The sequence below is a fragment of the Melanaphis sacchari genome, unplaced genomic scaffold (genome assembly GCF_002803265.2).
Source record: "Melanaphis sacchari strain LSU unplaced genomic scaffold, SCAv2.0 Contig177_pilon_pilon, whole genome shotgun sequence".
Classification (NCBI taxonomy): Eukaryota; Metazoa; Arthropoda; class Insecta; order Hemiptera; family Aphididae; genus Melanaphis; species Melanaphis sacchari.
This window is the reverse complement of record NW_020270834.1, coordinates 722368-736401: the sequence shown is the minus strand read 5'-3', so window position 1 is coordinate 736401 and position 14034 is coordinate 722368. Positions and strand designations below refer to the sequence as shown.

At 24.8% G+C, this 14034-nt stretch overlaps 1 protein-coding gene across 4 annotated transcripts in view; it reads left to right on the top strand.

Moving 5' to 3' along the window:
- The window catches only part of LOC112592464 (calpain-A), a 45315-nt gene that overhangs the window by 22822 nt on the left and 8459 nt on the right, over window positions 1-14034 (top strand). Inside the window, exon 1 of one of the 4 annotated variants that reach the window (XM_025336520.1) lies at window positions 11600-11827. The exons of 2 other annotated variants lie outside the window; for them this stretch is intronic. In XM_025336520.1, the coding sequence (XP_025192305.1) occupies window positions 11690-11827 (138 nt within the window). In that variant the 5' untranslated portion in view covers window positions 11600-11689. Of the gene's footprint in view, window positions 1-11599; window positions 11828-13658; window positions 13873-14034 lie in introns of those variants that run through there. One more of the 4 variants, XM_025336522.1, reaches the window with a different exon arrangement.

The window sequence follows — 14034 nt, the reverse complement described above, 5'->3', positions numbered from 1 at the left end:
CTTTTATTTTAGTTTTAAGCACACACCGACACATATACACACCTACACACCCACCACACACTAGCGTTCAATAGTCTTGCTCGGCGATCCCGTCCACTTCTATTGAACTGCTACACACACATACACACATACACAGATCGGTCGGCGTGTGATTCCAGCGCGCGAAGTATTTGGTGACCGGGCGTCACGGCCTATTATTGTGTCGTTCCCGGCCCGTTCATAGTGTATAGCAATTAATGCAGTATAAGTTCAATGCGAAATTCAGAATAAAAATCTGTTTTTATAGTCTATATTTTAAAAATTTAAAAATGTTTATTTGGAAATTGATCGCCTAAAATGTATCTTCTAGCATGTGATCAATATAGCTAGTGTGTGGGTTTATATATGAATATAATTAATATTCTAAACTGTAAATTATTTAAAATTATGATGCTTGATTGAAATTAGTTATTTTAAATTATTGTAGCTGATGGTTTCAAAGTAATTATTTGACTTTGTTAAATATAATCATAGGTTGTTAATAGGTAAACAACTTATTATTATTAATACATCATCAACATTTAATTATGTAACAAAATTAAAAATACCATTTTAAGTATTATTTAATTGTTAAAAACTGAAAAACGTTTACAAGTACATATTTATTTTGCTTATGCTTTAAATATTACAACTCATGATTATAATTTGGTTGTAGTAAACACTAAAAGTCTAAAAGAGATATGTAATCGTTGTTTAAGTTTATTATTTATAGACTTATGATTTAAATGTCAATTAAAAAATGGAAATGTCGTGTTCTTAAACTCTATCAATATTCATTATTACCTTACAATAAATAATCTTATTTTCAAATAATCATTTTCGCTTAAAGTTACGAAATAAATGAACAAATATTTTTAACTAATTAATATTGTCAAACATGTTGATTTTCAATATTCTAATTATAGTAAAAATATACTATAATAAGAATAGTAAAAACATAGAGAGCTATAGTCTAAATAACAGATTGTGTTGGGTACTTGTTGTTTCGCTTCATTTACCTTAACGTGAGATGATGTTTTTACAATTATACATTTGAAAGCGCGACCATCGAAATATTAGAAATCCGAATATATTTTATTTCGGGAATTGAACTAAGCAGTTTATTTAGTTTTTAAAATTTAGAATGTTATTAAAGCTGTAAAAATTCTGGAAACGTATTCCGTTTGTGTCATTCTTGAATTAATGTTTTATAAGTTATTTCTTCAATTTTAAATAATGATTACTAGTTTTAGATCATCTCAGTTTAGACTTTTAGTTTTTTAAGTATTATTATATATTAGAGTAATTTTCTAATATCTGGCACGTATTTCATATTATGATAAACTACTGGTACGTGTTGCGCTTACCCAAAAACTATAACCTATATAGTGTGCATATAGTAAACAATATTAATCGTGTCCGTTGTTTTTGTGATATTTTATTATATCGATGATCGAGAATTTATATAAACTAAAGTATTAAATAAGTAAAAATTAACTTGATAAGCAAAATGTACAATATATATATATTATTATGTACGACCATTGAACCTTAAATTTCGAGACATGTTCTTATGGAGTGTATTGTATTAAAATTTTTACTATACACCTATCATATGCATAAAGTATTCAGGTCAGCTTTCTCTTTCTCAGTTGAAAATGAAGTCCACGTAGCGGTATAATATGAGACTTCAAATAGACAATAAACAGTAATGTTTTCTATTATTCGTGAATTTCGATCTATAAACATCGTATTAGGTATATCTATATGTGTAACATTAAGTTAAATTTAACTCTCATGGTATATTATGTTTTAATTTTTTTGTATGTCTTGTGTTTTTTACGGTCTATCTCATTTCTTTATTTTATTTTAGTGATAAAAATATTTGTTATTTTGTAATTATTTATATAACTATAAAAAAAAAAAAAAAATGTAGGGGATTTAATGCATAATTTTGAGAGAAAAAGTTATAAAATCTTTATTGAAAATAGCTTATAATATCCTCATTGACACAACTAAAATCATATTTTTTAAAACACATAATTAAGTGAATACCAAATAAATTTAAAATGCTTAAAGCCTGATTTAAAGTGTTTTTTTTTTTTAATTGTAATTAATTTAGTTTTTTTTTTTTGTAGTTTGTGCAATTGTTTAGTTTAGACGTATATATAATTATTGATATTTTTATTTAATATATATGTAATTTTATGTTATTCATAATAAATCATAACAATTTTAAATTTAACAGAAAAGTATTTAAATATTAAACTTGTTGAAAACCGTTTAAATTTAAAAGTTTGAACTAGAGTGAAAGTATTAATATTTAATGACTTTTTAGATAAAATGTGATGAGGTTCAGCTGAACAGGATTATTCATTTTAATATATATTATTTCAGCTTTCTACTACTAATAATAAAACAATTAAAAAAAAAAACGGAATATTTTGAAATTAATATGTATTTTTTATAAGTACATAGTACTTAGAAGAATACATTATATTATATATTACGAGAAAACAAATTCCTCTCTAATACTTTTTAAATTCGATGATTTATTATTACTTTCATACAGTTTACACGCCATAGAACAATAACATGGCTATGTTTTGTGTTAAGGTTAGCGAAGCGAGACAAATACTCTGCAATAACAGATAAAAATTTGTAAAACTATAATAGTTTTACTGGGGAATTGAGTAAAAATATCATAAGTTATTTGAATTATGTTAAGTAATTGTTTAAATTTTTAAATGTGTTTAGTTCAGAATAGTTTTTTTTTTTTTAATATTTCAGTTGAATTAGTATGATAATAAAATATAATGTTGAAAACTTAATATCATTGAGAGTATATTAACCGTTATAATAGGTATATCAACGAAAAAACAATTATTTTACTGTTGTTGGTGCATGGTATAATATGGTTATTTATAATATTATGTTTCAATGTTTGCAATCTCATTTGATCTGTAGTATCTGCAGTTAAAATTTATAGTTCATTAGTGAATAGTTAATTAAAATTTTAAATTATTATAAAAAATATCAAATTGTATTCATATCTATTTGCGATAATCATATAGACCTATATACAAATAAAAAGCGGAAATGCGTAACTTATATTGATAAATAAAAACCTGTTCAAGATGTATAATACTATGATAATAGGAGATAAGTAGAAAAGAGAGCAATGTATATAAATGCAAAAAAAACAATAAGATATACATATGACGTATAAATAGGTGATAAATATAATATTATTCAGCGTTTTTTTTTTTCTATAGGCGTTTGTTATTTAAATATATTCACCATTCACTGCCTTCATTACCCACGCATTAAGTAGTTAAATATTTAAGTTATATTTTATAAATACGAATAATGCATTTTAATACTTCTCTAACTACTAACCGCTCAGTTCTCTACAATTCCAAAATTTAATTTCTATTTATTTATATTATATGTATATAAATATAATATATTAATATTACATTATATACGTAACGATTATGCGGAGTGGTAGGTACAGGAAAAATAAGGATTTATTTTACTGGTGATGTAATTGTTGTTTAAAATGTTGAAGATCGTTGAGTGAGTCAGTTTTGTAAATTAAAAAAAGCTACCTATAATAATTGATGTCTGAATCATCGGACCATGTGAATATTTTATTGTAATTTATACCGGTCGTTAGTAGGTATTTAAGTAAACTATTTTGTCTATAAATAAAAATTGATATTTATATGTTTATGTCTTCTTACTTATTTATATTTAATTTTATATGAGTTGCTTGTTATAAAAATGTTGGTAATCAGTTGAAATTGTCTTACAATGTAAATTTAAAATATAAATATTTTTGAAATAAGTGTTTACAAATAAATCATTATTTAGCTAAAAATTCGTATAAATTAAATAGTTTGAGTGTATATGGTTTACAAACAAATGAAGTTCACTTTTCACATATTTTATACTAAACATTACAAATATATTAATTCTTTTAACTTTTTTGTTATTAAATTAAATTGCAATCAATTGTTTGTATACATTAAAGTCATTAGTTAATTGGGTATTTGACAAAATTACTTTTATGTACTATTTTTCCTAACCTTAATTTTACAGCCAATTTATAAATCATGTTTAGTAACTGTATAGAATAGAATAATTTATAAATGCATTTTGCTGAAAGTGTAATCAAAATATAATATTGTTTATCAATGAAGACTAGGATGCTTTATTAAACAGACTCCCTTAATTCGTTCGAAATATCCGGTTAGGCTATTCAAATAGAAATTAATATAAATTATAGTAACATTCATGCAATTTTATAGATAACCTTAGTATTTTAAAATTTCTCTATTATTTTAAAATAATTAAATAAATATTTTATTTTCATGATATGGGTAATTAAATATAAAAATATATAATTAATGTTATTAAGTAAATAACGCCAATTTATGCTAAATAAATTAAAATGTAGGCTAAGAAAAAAAATCTGTGAACACACAGCGCCGTGATTCAAAACATTTTATTTAGATACATAATTTGTATTTTTTTGTATGAATAATATTTGCTATAAATAATAGATAATATTATGTAATCTTAAAGTTGGAACATTTCTATGTTTGTCGACAATTCAATTGCATAATACAGAAATTTGATATTGCGTAGGCACGTTTTGAAATAACGGTTTCTCATTTTTCAGTCGTCGTGATCACCACCGTATGGCAAATATAGGTGTATAGTATATTCGTGTAGTGCCCATGTTAAGTTAAAATATGTATTATAATAACGACCTATGTAAAACCTTGAATTGTGTCTAGAAATATATTTTCAAATTCTATGAATAATTGTTTTAACGACAACATTCAATAAGAAATTAAACATAAATAATAATCGTCTACGATTTTTGTTTATTGTATCTATAAAATATTTACATGATATGAGTGATGACAGCAATGTATCATTTTTTATTAATATATTTGTATCCATTATACATTTTTAATTTATTAATTACTTTGTGAAATCCATAGATCGTATAGTTGATATTTGATCACATTTACGAAAATTTTTTTTATTTATTTGAAGTTTGATTTAAAAGTATATAGCTATGTACATATTTCATGACAGAGGCTAATTTATAATCTATTTTTTTTTACAATAAAATTAATAATAATTTTGCCACACTTAAAGGCGTGAAAATAGAAGTCAAATGAAATAGGTAAAACATGTAGTTTGTGAACTAGGTGTTAAGGAAGTAATTTTTGTTCAAATAGACAATAAGTTAAGTGAATAATAACATTGGTATCTATTTAAATGTTATTGTTTGTTAAAAATATTAGTGTATTAAACTAATGCATAATTATAATGCCGTTAATCGTGTATTTATTAGAATTTTTTCTCAATTTATTATGGTAAAACACTGATTATATGTTGTAAAGCCATGTGTTGCTATAGTATTTTTAATTTATAAACATAAAAATGAAAAAAGTAGCTTCAAAATTAAGATTAAAACCATAATCCAAGTTATTTAAATTCAGGATAAATTTAATATTTAATAACTAATTTATGGAATAGTGTCATTGTCATCTTATTTACGATATTTGTAACTCTAACAATATATGCAGGATAAGATGAAATGGCCGTTTTCATACATATATAAATCAGCGGTATGGTCAATAGAATGGTACTTATTGACAATAATAATAATAATAATAATAATAGTGAATAAAAAAAATTTAATTGCAATACAATACATATTGTGTAGTAATTATAATATTTTGTTAATATTTTATACTTTATGTATAATTGTTTGCAAATTGTGTTTTATATTAATTACTAGTCCTTTAAATCTGTAAAATAGAGCAAAAAATTTCTTAAATGACATTTTTTTTAGACTCATTGGCATTATTTTTTGGATTCAATTAGGTTATTCTTTAGGCTCAATCTAATCATATTTAGGATTGTACGTAGGTAGCATGGGAATGTAAAATGTGGAATAAATAAATGTTAGTACAAAATTAATGGAATAGGTTGTAAAAAGCTTGCAAGAGATATGTGAGATAAAGAGACCGTGGTCAAGAACAATATTTTATTTCTGCCAGAGTAAATAATCACGTGTTTAATCAAATTTTGGGTATTCAAATTAATTTACGATTTTACGAGTAAGCGGAAAATACTTAGCATATTTACTTACGTTGATCACAGAATTATAAAATATTTGTAAATAATTAAATGAAAATAAAATATATACATTATTTATCACCGGACTTGATTTATTAAACCTGATTACGGCATTAATGATGACATATATAGTATGTTGTACAAACAATTTGGATTTCAATGTCATGATTATTGGACTCGAAAATTATTGCATTTGCATGTTTTTTGAGGTAATAGATTTATTGCTAAGTAAGCTTGAAATTAATTTCACCATTCTACGAAAATAATATTAAAAGTTTATAGTGCATATTTTTGCATATTTAGTGATTTTTTAGTTTTAAGAGCATATTTTTAATTTTATCATTTTTCAGAGCATATTTGATAATTAATGATATATTTATTATACAATTTGAAAATTTGACAATTAAAAAAAGACTTAATAATCTAAATTTTATTTTGAAGGTTTTCACTAGGTATTACTTTATTGTGTTTTTCAAGTCCTTAGTTGACATATAATATCCTATTTTTATTAATAAATATTTAGTACAAATTATAAAATAAAAAAATAATTTTTAACAAAAAATTGTTGTTTATAAAAATTGTGAGTAAGAAAAATAATAAGTGTGTATTTTTAAAGCACATTAGTGCTATCTTTGTACATCTTATACGTGCATAAGTGCATTAGGTTTCGAGCCTTAGTCATGGCAAATATACTTTGAAAAACAGCCCACTACTTAAATGAGTTTATTAAACAATTATCTTTGTTATCTTTATGATTTTATTCAAAAAATCAAAAATTAAAATATGAAATTGATTATATACAATATAATTTTATATATTAATAACAAAATTTAGCAATCAGCGTTATATTTTGTTTTTACAAATTTAAATTAACTATCAAAAATGTACAGACAATCAACCGGCCGTTTATTTTATGGCATGGTACTAGTACTTTTATTATTCGCATAAAATAGTTTTTACGTACATTTTAAATTTCCTTTTATATTCATTAGGCATATATTATTATTATAAGAGCTCTGTTTTTCATTTAAACTGAAAATATTACCATAATCAAAACAACTTTGTATGAGCACAATATTTCAACTATGCCTGAATACACGACGATAGTCTTTAGTTTAAAAATTGCAATTATATTTAACAAAAATTCTCGATAATTTATTTTTTTTGGTACATTTGAGATTTAAATTATGTATAATATATTTATTTAATCATGTATTTTTTTTTCAAATTTTAAATTATAATAATTGTTATATTTAGTAATTAACTGAATATAATTTTTTTTTTTCATTATTTTTATTATTTACTCAAAAAGAGTCATCTGCAGTAATTGCTATAATGTAGATAGCTGAATAGTTTAATAATTACAGGTGAACCATTGAGAATAAATGCAATAAGTACATGGTACATAAATTGGAAATTGAATGATTATAATAAGTGTGGTTTAAAAGGTAATTCAATACTTAAAGGTTCGATAAGAAATTCTAAAACATATTTGAATTTTTCATGAAATTCAGTTGAGATTAATCATCTCAATTTTTAAAATTTCAACTCTTATTTTCCCTATAATTTTGGTTTTAAAATGTAAAAATTGAAGAATTTTTTAATATTAGTTATTATACACTGAACTTAATAAAAATAACCATAAAAGTGGTACGGTCGATTTGAAAGTATTCCATAAAGAATTTAAATATGTTTTTAGATTTTTCAGCACAATAATAGTTTTTTTTTTTTTGTATACGATGAAGAAAAAGTACATGGTTTTTGCTGAAAACTAATAAATTATTATCAATTACTGATATCAATGATATGTGCGTGCAAATATGGAAGCGTCCCGCTATCTCTCCTATACTTACTATCACACAAACTAATGAGTAATGAGTATTGAATAAATTAAAAGTTAATACGCTCACATTCACACGACACGTGCATAGTTATAATATGGCTTCTATTTAAATTCTTAAAAAATATCGCTATCGAGTTCTTTTATAGAGCTTTCTGCATTGTAAAATTATAACTCAATAATTACAGGTAAACGACTAAGCATAATTGATACGACACGTATATCAGGTACAATGTACAGGACCCAGAAATGTGAAATTTAATGATAATAATATTGAATAATTAATTCCGACAAAGGAGGATAATGCCTATAATTTAAAGTTAAGTTTTTAACTTTATAAACATTTATGATAGTTATTCGTTGAATTTACTATATACGTACAGCTTTAGTAGTTGTATCAACAACGAAATAAAAATACTAAATTCATAATAATACTTATCATACACATGTTCTTAATTTTATTTATATTATAACGAAATTTGATATTTATACTATAAATATTTATCAAACGGTGATGTGTGTTGGTTTTTATTTTTCGCACAATTCAATTTGTGTAAATAATTTTGTAATAATTATTACTGAAAAAATAGTGGTACTTGACTTCTTAAGTTTTTAAATCCTAAAACTGGTATGATATATAGAATGTCACACTATTACTACATGACTTCTTTAGTTTTTCGTGTTATTTCGTTGTTATAAATTATAACCTTCGTCATTAATTCGACTCTAGGAAGTCCCTGATACGATTTTAAGTCATAGCATGAGCTCCTCCTAGATGATACATCGTTGAGACGACGGATTGAGGCGTCTGCGGAAAAACAGATGTTAGCATTTGGCAGGATGGTGGATACGATACGCGGTTTGAAGGAGGCTGTAGAGGTTACAGGCAGGCAAGAGGTGAACTGTTAGGTTAAATGTGGTTTAATTCTGTGGGCCGAAAGCCAATTATTCAGGGTGGTTAGAAGCTCCAATCCATGTATAATGTATTAAAAATTGGTGAATAAACAATACGGGACTAGGTGGCAGTATTATGGTAAACAGTTCCCACCCGTTTCTTGTTTTTTGAACGAAAAAAAGTATGATACTGACTGACCCAGTTTCCTGTAAATATCTCAGACGCTTAATGAAAAATACTATATAGCTATTATATCTTAAGACCTTAAGTATTTTATTTAAAAATTTATTTAATATAATTTGTTAAAAATTATAACTGCACTTATAATAATTTAATTATTAAAAATTAAATAAAAATTGTGTAAAATACTAAACACTTGTATTTAAACAAAATATCATAAGCTGCCAATATTCATTACCACCGCTACATAAAATATACAGTGTATAAATATATTAAATTTGTAAGCTAAATACTAAATTTATTATGAATTATTTATGATTGTAGCGTTTTCTTCACTCATAATAATAAATTGTATTTATAGCTATTATTTGTTTATTTATCTATTGCAATAATTAATATTTGATTGATGTTCTTTATTTAAATAATTAATATATTTTTTTAAATATAGGCACATTGTTGTTTTTTTATAATAATATTATATTATAAGGTATTATGATTTATGAATTGGTCATTGTCCCCACCTTTATTTTATTTGTGTGATAATAATTTTGATCTGAGTCTCATAGCTATAAGGACAAAAATTATGTTTATTTTGTTTGATTTATTTAAACCTAGAATAAATACCAAAACAAATTGTATTATTATAGCATTTATTAAAAATAATTGACATTAATATCCTTAATATATTTATTTTTAATGTTAAATATTATATCATGTAATGACCCAGTCACCAATGACCAATTTTATTCATGGTCAATAAACAAATTAATAGATTTTATTCTATGTTATATAATTAACTAGCTTATATTATGTGTATGGCTAACTTAACTCAACTGCCCGTTTAAAGCTTAAGCATTCGTAAATATGCATAAAATACAAGCATTTAAATTAGATTAATTTAGCATTCAAAATATTGTAATAATATTATCATTAGGTTAACTATATTATTTCAACCATATAAATTGAAAAATGCTCATTAATAAAATAATATTTTAAGAATAACAATTAGAAAAAAAGTAAATGGTGGACACATTGAAATTGAGGCACACTGTAAATATAATGATATGATCATCGATTAAAATTCTTCTATTCAATGTTAATAATAAAATGACGTATATTTATACAATTATAAATCGATTCTTCGAAATCTGTTCGCGCTATAGAAAAATATTTAAACGCTATATTGCACAAATAAAGTTCTTGTCTTTCGGATAAAAATTTGGTGATCTTGTGTTAAATATTACATACCGAGTTTTTTCGGTTAAATATACATATAGCTCGTACAACGTACTTCAAGTAAAATATTATTGTAGCTGTGACAAAACATCATAATAATTATCGAAAAATCGTAAATAAAATTGTGTTAATTCGTATGTGCTGTGTGCATAACTAAAAATCGTCAGTTTTACATTTTGTGCACAACTTTCATGATGCATAAACAGAAGCTCACTTAGAATTTTTGAAGAGAGAGGAGGGAGAATTTTATTTTTGGTTGCCCACTTTTTTAAATATGAAAAAAAACCGTAGTGAAATTTGCATGATATATTATTTTAGGATAAGAGATTTAACTACACAGAGGTGTAAGTAAAACTATTTTAATATATATATATATATATATATTCTGGCATAATTTTACCTTTTGTAATTGTTTTTAAGTACAAACCGGTGGTAGAATTTTTACTTAAAGCATCTTAATTTTTAAGTTTCAAATTTTAAAAACTTTATGATAACAATATTTAATATAAGGTACTATATTTGATGTTGATATTTTGTTTTTATTTTGTCCACTATATTATTTATCACGATATTGTTTCGCGTAAAAGGGTAAAATGTTAGTATAATTTTGTTTTATATCATAAAAAATTATCATAAAATATCGACTAAAATACTTGTCCAGTCATGAGACAAGAAAATTTAATGTATTGTAAATAGTAAATAAAGTTAAACAATCTTAAAATATTTTCTAACAATTATAATCCATGCTCAATCAATATTGAAATAGAACTAAAGTTTAAAATATGCACAAAGAAAGTAAATGTTTTAAAATTTACAACACTATGGAACGTATTTTGTTCTCACTCGGCATATTAATAGAACGTAGTATACTAGAATAAATATGAGAATGCATATAAGTTTAAAATTTTTGAAATAGTTTTTACGATGTGAGAATTTTTTTACATCTATAACTAGCATAACTAATAACTATTATGATTATAATGATATGTATAATTCAAAATAATATTAAATTGTATTGCGAAATATTGATACGCACATAAATATGAAAAAACCTTCATAAATACAATCGCATAGATAAGGAAGTATACACTATTCATTATAATACATTGAAATACATTTATATTGTAATATAACAATCACAATATTGTTTATTATCAACAGAAATAGATCGTTTATTCGTATATATTATATTTTATTATTTTTAATGTGTCGTCGCACGTCGTGTAGAATGTATAAGATGCAAAGTAAATTATATCCTGTACCTAGTCGTCAGTCGACAAACGCAGGCATATTTTATACAAAAAAGTAATTTTTATTTCGTTTCGTTTTGGTTCTTTCTTAACTAATCATCAAGTATGAATAAAAGTGCGTTTGATAGTTTTGTTAAACCGATGCCAAAAAAACTATTTATTGATGCATCATTAAATCAAAATAACGAAAGTCAAGAATACAATCAATCAGCGTCTAGTACATCGATTTATGCATCCAACATTGTGAGTATCAATTTTATTGATATTGAAACAGTTTCAAAGTAATTCGTTTATTATCCATAACGACATTTTTTAAAGTATCTAATTTTTAAAATGGCATTGATTATTTCAACAAAATTTTATGTTTTTCTGTTTGAAAATTGAATCAAAAGAAACTTTAATTTCAATATAATTGGTTGAAAAAATTGGAATGGCTGGCGTAATTTAAAGAAATGTATGTGATTTTATGTTTATTATATTATCGTATCTCTCTCTCTCTCTCTCTCTATATATATATATATATATGTATATAATATATGTATGTATTTATTTATTCATTTTTCTTCATTTTTGGCAGTAATAAAAAAAAATTATTTGGAATTGCGTTATTTTTTATTCGTAACAATTGTTTATGGAAGAGTGAATTTCATTTGTCATGTTCGCAAGATCCTAATCACGTAATCGTTCATCTATTGTCAACCATGCTATGGATATTGTAAAAACGCTGAATTATATATGCAAAAAAAAGCAAACCAATAATTTTCAATAATTTTACAATAAACTTTTTAACTATATACATTAAAATTTGAAGCTGAGATTAAAATTCTTGGTGTTACGATTTAACGGGATAATTATTAGTTATTACTTATTAATTATTACTCTACCTTAAAAGAGTATTATAAAACATATTCAATTTTTTTGCTACGCTTAGTTAATTTTTTTTTTTTTTTTGGCTTATTCCAGGCCTGAACAGATTTGATTAAAAAAAATAATATTTTATTATCTATAGAAATACCAAAAACTCGATTTAGATAAAAAAGTAAAAAGAAACAAATCTTAGCATTAGTTATGAACATAAATAATGTCTGAAAAGCATAAATTGAGTGTTTATTTACCTCGATATGAAAATTGGAAAACAATATAATATATAAATCCCTACAGATATTATGAAAATCGGAAGCTCGTGTGATTCTAATTTTTACCAAATATAAAAAAAAAATTGTCTAACGAATGATGGCAACTTTTTTTAACAATATAAGTTGAACGATTATTTACGACGTTAAAAAAAGTAAATATACAAACACTTCGTACTTCAATATATAATTATACATGATCATTTAATAGATCTGACTCTTTTATAATCACTGGGAAATAATTATTTCACCAAACTATGTTTTGAGTATAATATCAAAAAAAAAAAAAAAAAGATTATGTATAAATTATAGTTATCATACCGACAGTTTTATGTATACAATGTTACCTACAAGATAATATAACATTATTATTATTATTAATAATACTTATATTAATATTTATATTATTTAATATTATTAATATATTTTTTTTTTTTTTAGAACATTTATTCTATATTAAATTAAATGTATTAAATTTTATTTTAAATATTCAAACGTTTAAAGTTATTAACTATTTTTATGTCCTGTGTTTTTTTTTTAAAACGGACCTTACTCCTCCACAAATGAAATTCTGACTATGTGTAGCATTGTGCCTGCAATTCCGATCATCAGTCATCGTTATCATTCACAAACATTTTATTCGTTTAATTTCGTTATTATAGTTTATCAAAACCAAAAATTGCTTCAAGTAGCCAACAGTGGTACAATGTGTGCGACTAATCGGCGAATGTTCTGTGACCGACGTCCCTTCGAGTTCCTTCAACCGTTCACTTCCAGTTCGCGAACAGTCGGTCGCACTCGTCCGAATGTTGAGTATCCCTGCGCCCGACCGGCACGGGCGATCAATAAAGCGAAACACGCGGCGTCGACAACTGTGGCCCAGGACAACGACACGCCTTTTTCTATTCGCCCTAAAACGTCGCTGTAAAACATAACAATACGTATCGTCATCACGCGTTTCATCATCCGGTCGGGGCTTAGTAGCAGTTAGACCGTGACCGTGGAACGTATCAAAAGACGCAACAGCAGTATTGTTATTAGGTTAGGAACACCGCCGTAGACGGCCGACGCACGTTATTATTATACTTTTGTAATAATTCGAACGGTGAATCGCCGCAAATGCCGTACAGACACGGGAAAACGTTGGTTTACTACGTAAGCACAGATTAAATTAAATTTTATTAATTTTCGCTTTACACACACACCGCACGCGACGTATAGAAGCACTCGAGAAGTTTGGATTTTAGACGCGCGTGTTTTGCGGAACTCGCTAAATTTTTTCACTCTGCTCAAACCACACCCGTTTTTGCTTCGCCA